Below are 19,430 nucleotides of genomic sequence, written 5' to 3' on the forward strand. Positions count from 1 at the left end.
GCGCTTTGCTTTCCTTTGCCTTTATTCCCCTGTCCCCCTACCCTGCTTGCAAAGCCCAAAATGGCTGACAATGCTGTTTGCAGCCTTGCAGGCAATATTCCCCAAACCCATTTGCTCTGGCACGGTGGATCCCCCATTCGGTGTCAGTGCAGCGTGGCTCCTGACTGCTGAGCCAGGAGCAGACAGCAGCACTGGCCACAAGGAGCAGGAGCTGTGGCTCTCCTCCTGATGGATGATCTGCTTCTCACAGTGGCGTGACAGGCAAAGCCAGCTGCATTTGATTACACCCCAGGTAGTGTGGCTTCTGTGACTGACATGGTGAATGAACCAGGTTGGAATAAGCAAGTGTATTAATTAGTATGCTGATAGCTGAATAAAGCTATTTTTAAAATCACTGAACAGCACTGCACTTTACTATGATTGCAGAGATTATGTAAGAAGATGATTAAAACCAGGTCCCTGCATCACAGACTGATCCGTGTTTTAGAGATGAAAAACCAAAGCTGCAAAGGAATGAGAGGAGACTGTACTATTTTAAAAGGTTCTCTGCCTGCCCTAATTAAGGGCAAAGGAGCCATGTTATCAATATTTTCATTGTCGTTCTAACTCATCCTACTTTTCCTATCATATTTTGCCAATAAGCCATTTATTTTTTAGGACTGAGTTTGTACATATGGAAATGTCAGCTCAGGAGGGATCTGCTGCATCATCCCACAATACATGGCCATTTTGCAGGGCGTCCCTGATGCACAGCTTTTGCCTCCTGTGGTGCACCTACCAGGAGTGTTTTCCTCCTATTTGCTGATATACTACCACTCATAAAAAAAAGCAGGAGAAGTAAAATCTGGGCACTACCTTTGTGTATTGTCTAACAGGTAGAAAACAGACAGACAAGGAGAAGTTGTATCTCAGCAGCAGGAAGATGCTGGATTTCAGGAGCAAGCTACCAAAAAATATGTTGTTGTTTTCAATGACAGTTATTTGGGAAAAGCCTCTAGAAACTGATTGTCATTAAAGACCTGGAGAGAACATTGCTTATGATGATAAGCAGAGATTTAAAAATTTTGTTTACAGTCTCCTGCACTGTAATGCTCAGATTGCTGTATATACACAATCATTATTTTATTCCTTACACCACAATGAATAGCAGCTCTGCTGATCAAATATAAAGTGGCAACCAATCCTAATGCAAATAGAAATATAAACAAACCCTGTAGATTTATAGCCAATAAAAATTATGTCAAACAGTATATGATGAAAAGCAGAGTGTATGCTTATTATTAAGTCTGACAGATGTTTGCTGTAGAGTGTTTTCCATGAAGTTTCTCACCATTGTTAATCATCTGTACTTTATGATGAAGTTTAAAAACCCCTTTAATTATCTTACACGGATTGAATGTGTCCACTCAAAGTATTGCCCTGTGTTGAAGATTTATTCCTTTATAATATTTCTTTAAGAAGCAGACATCACAGAATCAATTGTTACTTCATTCCCTGGCATAACACAAGATCTGGAGCACCCAGAACAAAGCCTTTTGTTGTTATTTACATTCCCTTCTTTCTCTCTAGGCAGCTTCCCGAGCCGGGTGCATGATGCCAACAGAAGGGTCCAGTGCCACAGGACAGGCAGTCTGTAGTACTCGATGCTGTTGTGTGAGGACAGGGATTTAGCATGGAGGGCACCGCCGTGGGCATTTTCTGTGTAACCATTTTGTGTGACACACCCATCGAGTACCTGCCCTGGCAGGCCAGGCGGCTGAGCCCGGGGGCGGTGTTTTCTTTCCTGAGCTCCGAGTTCCGTGCCCGGGGCCTAGCGTTGCCGCGGCCGGCGGTGTCTGCCCGGGCCCGGCCTGACACCCACAGCCCCGCCGGGCTGGGCCGGGCCCGGCCTGCGCTGCCCGGGCTCTTCGGACCTATGCGGCCAAAACGTGCAGTGTGAAAGTTCATATGGCTCACATCTCACACTTACACAGCCCCTTCTGTTTCTGCGTGGTGAGGATGCCCTGCCATGCCATTCTGCCTAGGGACTGCTGAAGGGAGGGCATGTAAGGGCTGGGAGGACAGAGGCAGCTGGGAGCCCATACCAAGGGTGGGCACCGTAGCCATGGCGGTTCTGCCCACACAGCCCCGAGGGCTCTCCCAGAGCGCTGCCATGGCACCTGCCCCTCTCCTTCCTCTGGGCCTGTTCAGCAGGCTGAACACCGCAATGGCTGAGGTGCTGAGGGACCTGCAGTGGCCAGGAGAGATGAGCTTTCAGCATCAGCCATGGGGCAGCTGGCCAGGAGCGGTCACAGCTGGTTTTAGCCCAGCAAAAAGGGAAGACCAAGCCCCTGGGTGCCACTGCTGCAGGCAGTCAGAGGGGGGGGAGTGCTGCTCCTCGGATGTATTTTACAAAGGAACCAGCACACACAGGGCTGCTGGACACCCACCTGGGGACAGAAGGGATCTGTGCGCTCCTGAGGAACCCACACCAGGGCAGGAATTCCTGGAGTGGCTGCAGGCAGTGCATGCTGGAGCAGGGACAGCCCTGGAGAAAGAGCAGCAGGAAGGCCTGCTACATAAATCACCTCGCCTGCCCGTGCTGCCCAAGGGCTTGCCAGAGGCATTCTGACAAATCGAGCACAACACATGGTGCAAATAAGGGTGAGTCTGGAGAGGAGGTAGGACAGGTGTTTATACAGTGTTTGATTGTTGAAATTGCAGTTGCACAGGAAGTTGTAGCACAGCTGGCATTCAGCACATCTCATAGCAGGCATGCTGAGCTAAATGGCTTAGGACCCTTTTGCAATGCTCTGTGCTGAACCAAGTCCACGACCAGGCTCTTGGCAAGCTTGCTGGCTTGTACATAAAGGCTAAAACGTCTTCTGTGGAGGCTGCAGGTCTCCTTGCTCCTCTACACACATCACTACGGATCCATCCACTGGCTGCTACGTGATCCCTGCCTCACTGGCTGCAGATGGGAGGGGGAATCCATTAGAGGAAATGGTTCAGAGCACAGCTAAGAGGTTTTGCCTTCTCATCAGTCAACTCTCATCTTGTCTCCCTCCTTGGCGAAGTTTTTTCTCTCCTTGTTCAGTTGCAGCAGCAGTGGGCACCGAGGATTGGTTGCCACACACTTTTCCAGGCAATGCATGGAAGTAGCAATTGCCTGGACAGATATTGAGCTTGGGCGCTTTTATGTCCTTTTCAGTGTATCTCAGACATTTGCTTCTTCTGCTCCACTTTCTCCCAAGATGTCCACACCCATCTTGTCCCTCAGAAGCCTGGTGCAGTAGTCTCCCACACCAGCCACTCTGGATGGCATCAAGACAAGAGAGGGGGACACTCTTAGGTCAGCTGAGTTCCAGCCCCAGCAGCCAAACATTCTCGTTACATGGCTGAGAAACCACCCTCTCTGCCTCAGCAGTGCTTCAAACCAGCTGTGAGAGAGTTTGATGGAAGAACTGAGAGGCTTTCTTTCCTCTCAGTCCTTTTCAAAGTTTAGAAATAGATATTTAGGACTGTTAACAGAACACTTATAAGTGTTATATGTGTATACGTATAATCTTATATGACTTATAAGATTGTACTATTCAGTTTAATTTTAATTGGAGAAAGCTATAAGACCATTACAATTTTTTAATACTCCTTATTATTAATTCTCTGAAGAGAATCCTTTTGCACTGTTTTCTTCAACTCTAGACTTAGGTGGAAGGATTAATGCACAGACTACAAAGGTATGTTTGTATATATGCCATTAGACATTTTATTACTGGATCTCTTCTGATTGTTGCTAACTAAGGAAAAACAAACAAAAAAAACCCTCACAAAACCAAAAACCAAAACAAAAAATCAATTCTCAATGAAATCAGCTTTGTTTCTGGGCTGCAAAACTGATGAAAGAGGAAAATCAGACCATAACTTAATATCAGTTTAGTATGTCCAGCCATGTACAGGAAATTAACGTGAGCTGGTATCTACAGCAGTAAAGATCCAGGTAACATCCCACAAGGGCCAGAACTACTTAATAATGAAAGAATTAATTTGTTAAAAAAACCCCAAACAAAGCAACCACTGTTGTTCTGTGTTAATATGTGAGCATATTCTGAAACTAATATTCACACAAATGCAACTGTTCAATTGATGCAACTCAGTAATTTTTATTGCAACTGGAAGACAATACATCACAGAAACTTTATGGTAGGTTTTGGGAAAGTGTTATTTACAATAATAATTGATGAAATAGTTTGTCTTTGGCAATATGATTACACATCAAGAAAATGTAAAATGCAAGTATGCCTCTAAATCAACAATTTCATATTTCCTAAAGATCAGCTGATTGCACTTGCCTTCGGACTGCTCATTTAGGTAAACACAAATACAACTTAACATCACTGTTCATTCCCCGTCACAGTTCATATTTTAATATTGATGAAATTGGCAGTTTCAGACGCCAAGTACAGGAAAAAATAATTGGCTTATCACTGTACTAAATTAACTTATTGGCCAGTTAAGGTCCTGTGACCCTTAAGCATTGATACTAAATCTCTTGGTCTTTTGATTGCTTTATCACTTTTTCTGTAAAACAAAATACTTCAGAAATTACAGATCAGAGTATAAAAAAATGTACAAGTTCATAATGCTTTTCATACACACACAAATCATTCCCCCCAACATTTTACATCATGGCAGTTTTAAGTAGTGAGTGTGAATGATGCAGGCATGGAACTGGTTATCAGATAACAGGTATGACTTTCAATTGCTGTCCCACACACATACTCAGGAAATGTACAATGCTCTAGTAACTTAAAAATGTACTCAAGTTCAATGTCATCCAAACAAAAAAAGGTCTTGGGATTTCAGGCCAGAGTAAACAAATGAAAAAGATTCCCATTTTAGATTGTCAGCCATTCCAGAGTCCAGCATGTAGTTTTAGTATTCGGTGAAATCCCTTCTAGCACTAAAGGCCAGCACAAGTTGTCATTTATCCCTTAAACCCTCGGATGATGAGCTCCTGTAACTGCTGGCCTGATCCAAAGCCTCACGAAATCCACTGAAAATAAAAAAGTGAAACAAAAAAACCCCTCCCACTGATTGTGAAAGGATGTTGCATCAGGCTGATATTCCCCTCTTTGCAAAAGGAAATGTGATACAGTAGAAAAATCATTATATAGTTTCAGATAAATATATCTTGTTTTCAATGCTAAAACAAAACCCAAACTTCCCAAACCAGGAAAGGCTACTTATTAGAACAACTCAAAAGTGACCTTTAAATCATTTCTGGTTTAAATGTATACCAGCAAAATACAGCACCATAGACACATTAGGTTGAAACTGTTTTTTGGTCAGTGAAGCTAGTACTTGTTTGCTGAACTGTGGAAGAATTATAAGGTCATGTACATGATCAGAGATAAAGCAACCCAGCTGACAAGTCTCTGCTTAATTCAAGAATAACCAGTACTAAAAATAAAAATGCAAAAATAAAAATCCCTAATAAACCACCATCAATTAATACTTTCTAAAGAAAAGGGGATTAACAGATGAATTTACAAATGTATGCAGATTTATACAGAACACTGAATGTTGTGTGTAAATCCTTATAAACTTCATCTCGAAACAGAAACACACAAAATGTATAGTTTGACTTACACATCCCATTTCAAAGGAAAAGAGACATCATTACAACTTGGTAACTGTGCTAATTGCAATATAAATCAAACAGAAATTCAGAGTTTGGCAGGTAACTAAGAGGGTTATCACTTAGGTTATATAGCAAAGTGTTGATGTATATTACATAGAGTAGTATAAATAATAAAAAAGTATTATTTAAATTAGATCACAGTGCTGCATTATGTGCATAACAGTGTTTGATATATTACTGGAGGGCTGTGAAGAACACTACTAAAACTTAACTGGTCAGACGGTCAACACTGATACTCTGTTACAATCAGGAGGATGTATGGTTCAAATGCTCTTTTGGTGGCAAAGTTAAGAAAATGTTTCAAAGTATTTCCTATAAAATATGCCAATGAGCTACTCAGGCAGTAGTGATGTGCCTGAAGGAGCTGGGTTTGCATTCTCCAGGAAGTGAAGTAAATTGCATTGGAAATGCATTTTCTCAGTAGTTTTATTCTGATCCTGGAGCACAGGAGAGTAATGTTTCAAAAAATGCCTAGGGCTGGATTAAAGCAAAAATTGTAGTAACAATAATAGTGAAATGGTAAAGGCTTCCAGGAGCACTTGGGTGTCTATAGCTCCACTAACTGCAAAGGAGACCAGACACCTTCAAGTTCTAGAAGACCTCACATTGTGCACTCTCAGATCCACAGTGTGATTCTTGGTGTGTCCTGTGCAGGGCCGAGAAGGAAGGATGGGTCCCTTCCAACTCAACATATTTTATGATTCTATGATCTACATCTTTAGATGGATTGGGATGGGAGCCAAAATCTCATCGTGATTTATCGTGAAAATAAATTACCACTACTAAGAAACCAGGACAAAGTGTTGTTTTGGTAATTTTATCCGTGGTGCCGTTTGGTGTACAATTTAGAACTTCATTGTCTGGTAAAGTATGTTGATGTATCTCTACCTCACTCCAGTGAAGAATGCAGCCTCCAGCTTTTTTCTGTATCTTTTCCACAAGTAGACAGTAATTCAGCTCAACACTGGGAGCCAATGCATCTCCTTTGGGATTCCCTTCTCCCGTTAAGGTAGGAGAGGAACCAGAAGATGAACCTCAGTTGCTGGAGAGAAGAGTCTCAGGACAGTTCTCCAGTCCTACAGGGCTCACCTCACTCCCACATTTGGCTCTTCAGCTGTAAAGCCCTGTGATCTCTGTAGAACTACTGCCAATTTTGCCAGGAGAAGATCAGAAGCAGACTGCTTTCAGAAACAGCTATGGGGTGATACATTTAAGCTGTTCAAGACCTGTGCTTGCATTTTCAAATGCAAGCAGAATCTGCACCAAAATGCAGTAGGACATCCAACTGCTTGCAGAATGCAAGCACGATCAGCAGATTTCACCTCCCTGGAGATGCTGGTGAAATCTGCTTATGGCATTAGCTCTGGCCTGCAAGAGCTTCTTGCTGCAGAAGGCATATTCCAAAGGAACTCGCCATGAAGTCCAGCAACCCTTACAATTCATGCCCATGTGAAACTCACCACTGAACACCTGCTGACCTCGCCCCCACCTGTCTTGGAGAAACGCTGATTTGGCAATACTCAGAGTGAGAAGAAGGGGAAGTTAGAGATTTGACAACTTCTCACCCCAAAATGGCTTAGAAGGAAAGCAAACAAGCAAAACCATACCACCTCCTATCTGGCAAGTGAGAGAGTTTGTAATACAGTGCAATTACCAGTCCGTTTTGACATCATTCAGTTGAAGTAAAGACAATTCGATTAAAAGCTGACATCGTATTTCTTGGAAAACAAATCAATTTCAGTTCTTACACAAAAAAAGAGAACTTCTCTGATGGAGTAGAACCAGTTCTGACAAAGTTGCCATTGTCAGCCAGGCACAAATATGGTTTAAAAGGTGACTCCTAAATACTTTATACAATCCAAATTATGTACTTCTCATCAACAGTCAGAATAAGCATCAATAAGGACAAGTTGTTTTTAAACACCAGAAATAATCCATTGATGGCAGCCCAAACATAACTTTGTAAAATCCTACCAAAGAATACCTTCCAGGCAGATCAGACTAGGAGAAACAAATTTTATATGAAAATAGATGCTTGCCAACATTTTAGGTTTACCAGGAAGTATATAGAGATCTTGTTGAAGTCTTAGATAGGTGTTATACATATGTATCTATATATATATCTGTATAAAGTTAACCTGCCTAATTAGATATTTATGCAAAATGACTGTTTTCTAAGATGAGTAATACTAGTGGTAATTATATATTTAGCCACCAAGAGTCCACATTAATGAATGGTACTTGTTTTTCAGCAGATACTGATCTCATTTGCACTGACACACTGCAATCAGAGAAGTTGCTCTGGAATTAGTGTTGTGGACAGAATCTGGCCACTGGCACACAAGCACGTAGCTTTCCCTGGAGGACAGAGATGGCTGAGCCATGGTTTGTATTTTCTGCCACTAGATTTTTCAGTGCTGTTTTTGGTAAATATTAAGCCACTCCCAAGCTGATACAACTATGCATCAATGAGCAAAGGTGGTGGCAAAGTGATACTGTAGTATCTTTTATTTCAAATGACTCTCCCAAAAGTCTGTAAAAGATGAAGACCAAGTTCTCTTGTACAGGGTTGTGTGCTTCATCACCTGCAGACTTTGGCTGTAGAGAGCATGGGCCTGGGAAGAAGCAGATTATCCCAGTCTGATCAGACAAGGGAAATGTTATGGCTCATTCATCTCTGTGCTACCTGGCCAAGGGACTGGTCCTTCCTGTTTTCCCCAACGTTATCTAAAGGGCTGCAGGCAGCCAACAGAAGTTAGTCTCTCTGTACTCCTGACTTAACTAATGCTGGAATCAATGCTGTACGCATTGGCCCCTGCAAAGTGAGAGGAACAAGGCTGTTTCTTGCACTATCCATGGCTCTCTCCTTCCTTATCTCCTAAGCTGGCAGTTGTGCTGAGCTCTGGCAGCTCTCAAGCTGCTCCTTGATCCCAGGACATGCTGGCTGAGATGGGAGGAGAGGCACACTTTTGCTGTGCTGCCCTGTTCTTTACAAAATGCTTGTGGGATACAGAACCAGGTCCAGACCAGCCTGTCCTTCAGTCCTTCCACCTCCTAACTGAGCACACACCACAGGCATCTCCAAATACAACTTTTAGCTCACTGCACTGAATAGGAAGTCAAACCCTTCTCTAACTCACTCTTCATAAACTACATCCATCTTGGTTAAACTGCTGCCTGAAACAGCTGTTAGTGATAAATCTAAACCTATACTCTTTAAGAAACCAACCATTTTGTTCTCTTAAGTGGTTGGTTTCTGGGATTTTCTTTTTGCCTCTAGGATATTCTAAGTGTAGAATTTTTCATGCCAAATGCAAGAATCCAGGTGAGAGAGACTGTTTAGTTTATTTCACAGCTTCTCTGTGCTGTAGTGATTTTCAGTCTCATAGCCATCCTTACCAGAGTAGCACTGTACCTGAATCACACTCTCTGTAACACTGGTTTTTATTCAGACACCTCCATAAGGCTCTTAACTAACTTCAATTTTTCATGGCAAATTAGCAAAGCTATTTTCTTGTCTACTTATTCCTGAATCAAATCAGAGAGTTTTCCTCAATTAACCTCCCATTATTTTCTTGATTCTGTCATACACACTCACTACTAAATTTGCCCTCAGATTATTGCGTCATGTTACACATGTACAGACGAAGAAAAGACACACTTTTACTTTTTTCTTTTTTTTTTCTTTTTTTTAACAGAAGTAGGGAGAGGGGGCTGAATGTGCAGACAAGGCAGTATAATTCAACCATCCAAGCCCTACCAGAGCATGAAGATTTTATTTTTTAATATTGCAGAGTAAGTTCCCCAACAGTCAGTGTTTGTCCCTGAAGAAGGTTAAACCTTAAACACCTGCTTCAAAAAAACCCCAACGACAACAAAAAAGAACCAAAACAAAAACAAAACAAAACAAAAAAATAAAACCCCCAAAAAACAAACTCTAAGCCTAAGGGCTTAAAAATTAGAGGCATAGCCTTTTTCTCTATTTTCTATATTTATATGAAAATAATTCATGCTTCATGCTAAATACATTATTTACCTTACAAGAACTTTGTCATCTTTGAATAAAAAAAATTGTTTGCTTTTTGTTTTCCCCCTTTCCCTAAAGAATCCATGCAATGTGGATCAAATTTCTTCTGCTGGCTATGCTGGTTGAATCTGGAAATTTGTTGTCATTTTTGCACAGATGAATCCTGACTGATGGTCACTGCACACTCACTTCTGAGGGCAGTGTAGGAGCTCTTTTGTTGAATTTCTGAATTTTACTGTTCACCAATATGCTTTCCTTCTAGTTTTAAATACAGAATACTACTAATGGCAGGTTTTGTAGCTTTGTTTCCCCTGTTAGATCAAGGATGTGATCCACAGAAAAAGATTCTGATGTACATTGTATCTACTGTAATTTCTTAGACTTGATTACTTTCCACTCAGGCAGTTTAGAAGACATAGTTTGTTTTTCCCTATTACTATTATTTTTTGCACGCAGTGCCAATCTTCAGGCTTATGGCTTTTTGAACATTCTTTCAATTTAATATAGAAGACAGAATTCAATGGTTAACGATGCTACTAACAGTCACACCCCTCCCATTTAATTATTTCACTGAAACCCATTGCATACATAATTTAAATTTCCTCTAACTTAGAGCTATCAGTCTTCACACTATGAGCCACACAGGATACGTGACACACTAGAAGTGCATTGCTGCTTGCACAGTTGCCACCAGTGGCTGTCCGAAGACTTGTGTGGCACATCTCCAAGTGCCACTAAACAGTTCTTCCTTGAGAAGTACGTGCCTCCTCTTTCCCACAAATCTCTTTATTCACATTCACTTCTAACCCAATTGTAAGGCCATTAAAAAAAATCTTAAGGGCCAGGCCTGAATGAATACTAAATTATGCACAGCTCTTCTACTCTAAGAGGGATTTCCAAGTGCCCAATTTTACTCCCATCACATTAATGTTGATATCACTGAGTATTCAACCATGCATTTTTGACAAGCTGGAGAAAGCAATGGCGATTTTGGCTTTCTTTTTTTGTTAACTTTTTGTCTTCAGGTAATGAAAAGCTTTTGTAAATTAGCTGAGTGTCAGTATGAGTTCTATGGCTTCAATCTCCTTTAAAAATAAAAATCTTAAGGGTCAAAAAAAAAAAAACCAAACAAAAAACCCAAATAAACAAAACAAAAAGAAATAGAAGAAAAACAAAAAAGGAAAAAATTGCTGATATTGCCACAAATCATTAGAATTCACCTGACGTGCTGAAACAAAACTTTGTAAGTTCAAACAAATCATTGATTTGTTCTAATTTTTTGTGGTTTCCTTTTGCTCTTTCTGCCCCTTTGCCGTCCGATTGGTGATGTTGTTCAAACAGGATCGAATTCCTGCTAAATGCAGGAGTGATCCTGCTGCTTCTTTCATCTCCTCATCGTCACTCTCAGGGGGCTTTTCTGTACGTCTCTTTTTAAGAGGCAGTGTGTCACTTGGTACTTTTTTCGCCTTCATTAAGTGTTGCCTTTTCTTGTGCTGGGATGCATATCCACTGTCAGCTAAAGAATCCTTGGTCTCCTTCCGACTTTGCTTTTTGTCCTCCTCTTCTGTTTCGCTATGGCTCTCGTGGCTCTGGAAGCTCACCTCACTTCCTTCACTGCTGTCTTGGCTACCTTTAGTTGCAAATTCATACTGGTCATCAGCAGAGGAAGAGGAAACGGAGTCACTGGCCGGTGATGTGCTCCTGTGGTTGGAAGATTTGGCACTGCTGTAGTTGTGATCCTCCTTTGGGTCACCGCTAACAACTGGAGAGCCGCAGGACTGTTCGCTTTCCGTCCGCATCCGGCAGTTTGTTATTCCATTCCTGCAAAAACAAATCCAAGCACTCTTAGAAGCCACAGAGATGTGATCCTGCTTCAAAGCAAAAGATGATAAAGCCAACTGACAGGTAAATTGAAATTACAATCTGAAATGATGACTATCAAAGTAATGTCCATGCAAGCTGGTTTCAAAGCCTTGTGGATTGGACTTAACATACAAAATAACCCAAAGATGCAAAACAGCACAAAAAGCAGGAACAAGTAGGGGATGGTTACAAATAAATGATGTGTAAACAGTATTGATTTAAATTTCAATTAATAGTTTATATTTTCAAAAATTAAAAAGAAAACTCCCCAATATTATTTTATCTACTGGGTAAATAAAATGACAAATTGCATAAATAGCCCCTCATCTTTTGCATATAAAGTGATACTACCAAAAACATGGGGAAGAGACACTAGCTTTCTGGGGCAATTCCTTGCCTGCTCTGAAAGACACTTTCCAGCTCTAATTCCAACCTTGTATTCCATGGTTCACCTCGGAAGTAGCACAACTTCTATTAAGGACTCTTTGCAAGAGAATGAACAACTATGTCCAGTCACAGCTCTGATTCTGATCAGTTAATAAATAACCTTAAATGCAATACAATCTTAAGCCACTAGCTGCCAAGGAAATATTAGAACATGTTCAAAAACAAGCAGTAGAAAAAATAAATCTGGATTTGCTCTGGAAGCTGTCATTTTCTCCTTTGGTTTTATGGCACCCTGTGCAGTAGGAACTACTGCAGCATGATATGTTTAAAAATGAACTGGTTTTTTTTCCTGTAGTGAAAAGTATTAGAGCATTGCCGCTGACTTTAAAAAACAGAATACAATACTTACAATACTATTAAAGAAGGCACTGATTCTGTGCCATGCTTAACTCCTGCTGAAAAGGAGGAGAGCAGGATGCTCCTCATTGAGTAAAGCCATCATCACTGCCACCTGCCAGTTTACCAGCCTTGAACCTCTCTGTCAGTTAAAAAAAATCCAACCAAAAAGCAAGGCTGTTTAAATCCTCACATGATAAACTGATTTAAACTTGCCATCTTTGTGTTACCATTGGAGTGCTTTTGTACACTTGGGGCAGGTGTTGGATGAAAACCCTTTCTTAAATGCACACACTGAACATAGATGTTTCTTAAGAGGAATGGCACAGTGGCAAGTCCAGAGTATTACTGCTCTTCTACTTTTAAAAATGGGAAAGTACTTTAGGTTTCAGGCCATGTTCCTTACACAAGAAACAGCAGAGTATTACCCATTTCTGAAAGGTAAGGTTGAAAGGTGGGTAAAAGAAGAGTGGTATGTAATTCCACAGTTCCTGTTCATCTAAATGGTCTTGTCTGCAAGAGCTCACTGAGATAAGAAAGCCCCTTGCATTTATGAACCAGTGACAGGACAATGCTAGGAGGCAGCAAATTCATCAGTCATTCCACATGTTATTTACAGTGCTTTCAAAGAAATGTATAGAATAGAAGGTACACTTATTAGCAAAGAAAGCCTCTTGCCAACCTCTTTTGCTGAACAAAATTACTTTTGCCTAGCTTTCTGAGTAGATGTATGATCCATAAATTCCATACAGAACCTAGAAGGAATACACAAAGCTCCTTCAATTATTAATAACTAAGTGCAATGTCATTCATGATTGTGCAGCAAGCCAGCTGCATTTACTCTGTGATGGCTTGCAACTGCAGGGGTTGTCATTAGAGGATGCCAAATGCTTAGAATAAGAAATCATCCATACTAAGCTAGTTATAAGGTGAATTTATAACCAACTCCTTAAGATCAGCCATTACAAGGAAGCATGTGATGCATTTTAAGTGACAGATTCTTCATTTTTAGGGTAAATTTACATTTAAAGATGTTAAAAATTATAATAAATTAGCATAAAATTAAACTTACTTGATTTTACAAGGCAGCTAAAAGTCAGAGCAATATGGCTTACTAAAAATCACATGCTACTAATTTTCCATTAAAAAATAACAACCAATTCTTGCTCCAAGGAAACAAATACAGGACAGAATAGGTGAGAACTCAAATGAAATTCCTACTGACTATAAGTGAACAAGGCTTCTAATGGATGTGATTTAAACCAAGATACCCATTTAGATGTACTCTTGTGAGTTTGTACCAAGAGATTGTGAATAAAAGGAAAGCCACTGCTCCATGGAGCAGCACAGCAACCACGTGCCAGAGACATCTCTGATTTACCCTGCTCTGGAGTCTCTAGTGTTGCTTTTACATAAAGGGGCTGTAATTTGGATTCAAAAGCTATGCCCATGGGACTTACTCCAAATCCCAATTCCTCCAAATCAGCATAAAAACAGAATGAAATGCCCAGGGAGTACAGAGCGATGTCCCAGGGGAGGGGGTACTGTGAGGCTGGCATCCCACAGGGAGTGCTGGTAAAGAAAAATACAAGTTTGCAAAGATGTGCAAAAAAAGAATTGCTTTAAAAAAAAGGGGGAGAAAAGAAAATAACAATAACACTTCAGAAGAAAGTAGAACTGGTCAGGAAATGGATAGCATTTGGATCTTAGAAAAATCTTTGGGTTTCACTTACATTTTGAAAGATTTCCATCCAGTTCTGCTTGAGGAAATACAAAAGGAAGAGAAAGCAGGTGAAGGAGAGGATTAGCAAAGGACATTTGCAGAAAAGTAAAAAGTTATACAGGAAGAGTGCTTTAGGATATTCACAACATCAAAAGTCATGTACCCTGAAAGAAATCTGATCTTATCTTAATATGCAATAGCTCAAACATTAGATAAATTACTTATAACTGATATTAGTAGATTAGTAAGAGCTGAATGAACAAATATCTAAACAATTAATATACTACATATGCTTCTGAGACATTCTTAAGCTCTACACTGCTCTTAGACAATCATATATTCACTATGAAATGAATTTGTGATTTATATAGTTCAATCTAGATCATCAGTGGACAGAACTCCCTTGGGTTTCAGGACACAGATTTTGGCCAGCTCCATCTATTTTTGCTCACAGTTCTGGTTGTAACTCTCACTTTGTTTCCCCCCTTTTTTATTCAGAACTTCATTTCAAAATTTCCAGAAACTGACATATTTTCATGTTTTAAAGTAGTGGCTTGCTCTTTCAGGAAAGTTGCTGGGAGAGTCTCCAGAGCTTTTCATCCTACTCACATGGACTACCTTACTTGCTTGAGGGATCTCAGCCTAAAGCAATGTGCACACATTCTTTTTAGAACATTTCCATTTGTTTGTAGCACAATGACACAATCCTCAAGCAGTGCAGATGAAGTCTGGACTTCTTAAAGTCTGACTTCATTCCCATTGTTAATGGATATGAATTCTACTACCAATGTCACCAGGAGCCAGACAGGACTCATGGCAGCTGGGTCTCAAGTTAGAGGAAATAATGTCCTTTGCACAGTGCTAGTGCCTCTGCCTTTCAGAGAGGTCTTCCTCAGGAGGAGACAAAAGTGAGTCTGTCATTTTACCAAGTACAGGCATATCTTCCTTAAATTTCTCTGCTAGCTTGAAAGAAAGATAGGTAATCACATTCTGTTTGCAAAATGGCAAAGGTTTTGCTGAAAAAAACCTTACTGCATTTCACACTGGAGACAGGTATATTCCTTTGATGAACAAAGAAAACCTATGTGGAGTTTAAATATCACCTTAATCTACCTCTGATCCTTCTGGATGACAGATACTGTGTACCCATAGATGACAGTTTTTGGATGTAACTGGAAGCACACAGTCAGAAGACACAATGAAAACAGTAAAGGTAAGCTGGGTTTGTAGATTTTCACACATTCCCGCTTCACAAAAAAAAAAAAAAAAGAAAAAGAAAAATCACTTTTTTATTTCAAAGGGAAATTCAGAACAGTCAGAACTTTTGGCTACAGCTAGTTGAACTGCTTCTTAAAACCACTACAAACCAGCAGACAGAAGGATGAGCAAGTGTATGAAAAATAAGTGGTGCTCACTTGCTCTACAATGAGATTCTGTCAGGGGTTACTGAGTTAAAAGTCAACAGTGAGCTGCTCACAATAGTGACAGAAGCTCTTACAAAGGGCTCACAATAGTGACAGAAGCTCTTACAAAGGTACTTCAGAGAAAAATTGTATGCAAAGGACCACAGTAAATACACTTCATGAACTGCCAGCAGTATCAGCAGCAGATCTGAAATTAAACCAAATGGAGCCCCGTGCATTTTGCAAAGAAAGAATAATCAAGTCAGTCAGCATTGCTGTCCTTTAGTTACTAAAGGATTCCTTTGGCTCCCAAGGATAACTCATCCTGCCTCTTACAGGTGGGGAGGGGAATGCAGTGCATCTGGGATGATCTGGGGTTTGTTAAGCTGATCACACCAGTGGTAAGCACTACAAAGATACAATTAAGAGTTTATGAAAGGAAATACCTACCAATTCCTTTATTTAAGCAAAAATAGTAACTCACAGATAATGTAAGTGAATGATAATAATTCTATTTATGCTTTGGCATCTACTCTGCATATGCAATGTTTGTTTTATTTGATCACTGCTTGAATGGCTGCTTCAAGGGAGGAAAATAGAAGCAAAAATAAAGACAGCATGACAAATAAAGTATAATAAAATATATTTTTATATTTTATTATGTATAATAAATAATAATAAAAGCTATGCCCAAGGAATAATCTAGTAATTGCCCTATAATTTTGAAGTGCAAATAATCCTAAATAACCATTTTCCATCTTCAGATAAGGTTAAGCACAAAACTCGTTCTTGTCATGCCCTAGTGATCAGGAGCTGCATAAGGAACTGTGGCATTAATAGCAAAAGAACAGGCATTTTCAAATCTACTCATGATGAAGTAGGTAAGGTTGCCAAAATTTTGGGGTGCCAAAATGCAACACTTGCAAACCTTACCGACTTTTTGTTGTCTTCCTGCTTGGTTTGGTTTTTTGTTTTTGTTTTTGTTTTGTTTTTGTTGGTTTTGTTTTTTTCTTTAAATTCCTCAAAATCAAGGAAGAGCTGTAGCTCTGCCAGTGCAGGTGCACTTGTTTTCCCTATGAATAAGAAAAATTTTATCTTGGAAACTTGAATGGAAATATTTTTTTTACTGAAGGAAGTTCTTTGGGAAACCTGTTTGCAATTTCCAGGTAACTGTGAAATTCCTTGAGAATGTCTGTGTTTAATCCCAGCCAGCAACTGTGTCACATGCAGCTGCTTGCTCTTCCCTGCTCCAGGTGGAATTGGGAGAAGAATAGGAAAAAGGTAAACATTAGTTGAGACACAAACACTTTAAAATAAAGTAAATAACAACAAAACCAGTAACAGCAATGATGATGAAGGTGATGAAAAGAGAGAGGTAACAAAAAGGGGAATAAAACACAAGAAGGATAAGGGATGCACAACACAATGGTTTCCAACTCAACCCATCCCTCAGGAGTGATCAGCTCCTCCCTGCCAAGTCTCCCAGTTTATGCTCTGTGGTATGGAATATCCCTTTGGCCAGTTCAGGTCACCTGCCCTGCCCCTGCTCCCTTCTTGTGCACCTGCTCACTGGCAGAGCATGGGAAACTGAAAAGTCCTTGACTTGGGACAAGTTCTGCTCAGTAACTAAACCATTAGCATATTATCAACATTGTTCTCCTGCTAAAGCCAACACACAACTCTGCACTGCCTACTAGGAAGAAAATGAACTGCATGCAAGCCAAAACCAGGACAGAGAAGAACTTGGTGAAGAAGGATTGGATAAAATGGGGAAAACCCATGTAATTTCCTATTAATTTTTATTTTTAACCTGCAGTAATTTAAAACCCAAGGTATTTCTAACAAATAGTACCAAAAGTAATCTAACCTATTACCTAGGCATATGTAGCATATAAGTAAGTTTAAAAAAAAAATTACCAAGGATATTTTGTAAAACATCTTCTGCAAAATAGCCTGAACCAAATTGCAAGGCCTATGCTAAACAGCTGCTAAGATTCTCTGTGGGGTGAATTTCCATCAACCTCACCTCAGTGGATCTGTCCACATCAGGCATGTGAGAGGCTTAGGCTCAGTAGTTCTACCGCACAGCAGGACTTGGACACAGTCATAAACCACCCACCCACCCACTATGGATAACGGCAGAAAATTACAGATATCGTGGTGAAATTGATGCTACACAATCTCAAATGTCAGATCAACTTCCAAGCTTGTGCTCTTCCTAAGGGTTGATGTAACAGGTCATACCTGACTCCTGTGGAAGGTGATTACATATGGTAAGAGCTTTGTGCACCTTGCCAAGACATGTGAATGTCATATGCACTGGCCACTTTGACAGACACCATCCCTACCAAAGCAACACAGAAGTCCACCTAGAAAAACATTTAAAAGGTATTTTCCAATGGATGATGATAGGAAGAGCAAGAGCTCACCTTCCCAACTAACTCCTTGCTGTATGTGAGGAACTACTGGCTTTGTCTGCTTTCAGTGAATATCTCTGTCAGTCAATATCTACTACATATCCAGACTGTCACTGCACTTGCTTTTAGATTCTCTGAGGGAACTATATAGGGATATGGTCTGCCAAAAATATCCCCAAAATACGACGGATCTCATGCTAGAGCCATGCTACACGCTGTGCAGCTCTGAAGCGCTATTTTCCCTGCTGTTTTTGGGTGGGTCTTACACTTGTCAGCCACAACATGGAAAATATGGATGGTAAACAAGCTAAAAGTGGTGTGAATAAAGTAAATAAAAAGCTACTGTCAAAACACATCCAATTATGCTCTGCTGTGGAGATTAACACCAGAGGATGATTTTCAAAGTAAAAATAGTGTGGGATGCCTTTCCATTTGTAGATGAGTTTGGAATGAAAGGCCTATTTGTACAATTTAAGCCAAATGCACTACAAAATAATGATGATTGCAACTGTAATTCTTTATTCAGGGAAAGTCATCTTTGTTAAATAAACCCCAGGAGGGTTTTTTAACCCAAAGGACTTAATTCAATTGTACCTTATTTTATATATAAAATATAAAGTAATTATATGTAATTACAAAGGAAGAGCAACACATTGATACCTTCTACAGGAACAAAATATGCCAATGCATTCAGTCACGCTGTCAAAGATGAACAGCACAGTAAACTTTTCTATTCATGGCAGTTAACACATCAGAAATCACAGACTTCAGCTTCTCAGTCCAATGCTATAGTTTTGGCTTCCTTTCTGAACAACAGATTAGTCAAAACACCCACATAACTGCAGATTTAACCCAAGACCAAACTTCTTCTTACTCTGTTTTGGCACTAATGGCACTGCACAACAGGACAACATACAGCAAGCTATTTGTACCAGCTTGGGGGACAACTAAACCAAAGACCATTAAGATATTGAGGAAATGAAACACAAAATGAAATAAACAGCTCAGACAGCAAGGAAGTGCCAAGAGAAGACCAGCATCTTACAGAGGAACCTGTGATTCCTACATATGGTAACTAAAGAAAAACAGATATGAGGTTCAATTTATTATGCAACTGTCTGCACAATAAAGAAAATGCTAATGGTCCCCTATGAGAATGATGAAAACTACCTTCTTCAGGTGGCTTCAGGCCTTTCATTTGCAGCAACAAAGGAACACTTCTCAAAAGAAGACATTTGATTTAAAAAATCTTAGAAAGAAGTTGTCTGACTTCTCAATACATAGGCAGAGGCACACAATTTCAGCAGAAAAATTAACAGGAGACTGCACCACCTACCAAGGCTGCCCAGACCTCCCTCCTGGTAAAAGCTAGTGGGGAAAATCAACCTTCCTGCACCTGAACATGTCTGAAAACATCCCCTGCCAGCCTGACTGGACCATTGTCCTCTGTGCAGGAATGACAGCTCAATCTGAGCAGTCCACCTACTCTTAAATTGCAAAAGGAGGCTGTATGGATGCTGTGGTAAATTCCCCC

The 19,430-nt window shown here is 40.2% G+C and overlaps 1 protein-coding gene across 5 annotated transcripts in view; it reads right to left on the bottom strand.

The window, feature by feature from the left end:
- Window positions 1–6,449: 6,449 nt before the first annotated feature.
- Window positions 6,450–19,430, bottom strand: part of FOXN3 (forkhead box N3) — a 202,821-nt gene continuing 189,840 nt past the window's right edge. For 4 of the 5 annotated variants that reach the window (XM_054275776.1, XM_054275775.1, XM_054275773.1 and 1 more), the window contains 2 exons: window positions 14,087–14,110; window positions 6,450–11,528 (listed from right to left, as the gene is read on the bottom strand). In XM_054275776.1, the coding sequence (XP_054131751.1) occupies window positions 10,979–11,528; window positions 14,087–14,110 (574 nt within the window). In that variant the 3' untranslated portion in view covers window positions 6,450–10,978. The remainder of the gene's footprint in view (window positions 11,529–14,086; window positions 14,111–19,430) is intronic. The other variant, XM_054275777.1, reaches the window with a different exon arrangement.

Source organism: Melozone crissalis, unplaced genomic scaffold (assembly GCF_028551555.1).
Source record: "Melozone crissalis strain CALT ecotype California unplaced genomic scaffold, PUWL_Pcris_2 ptg000018l_1, whole genome shotgun sequence".
Lineage (NCBI taxonomy): Eukaryota > Metazoa > Chordata > Aves > Passeriformes > Passerellidae > Melozone > Melozone crissalis.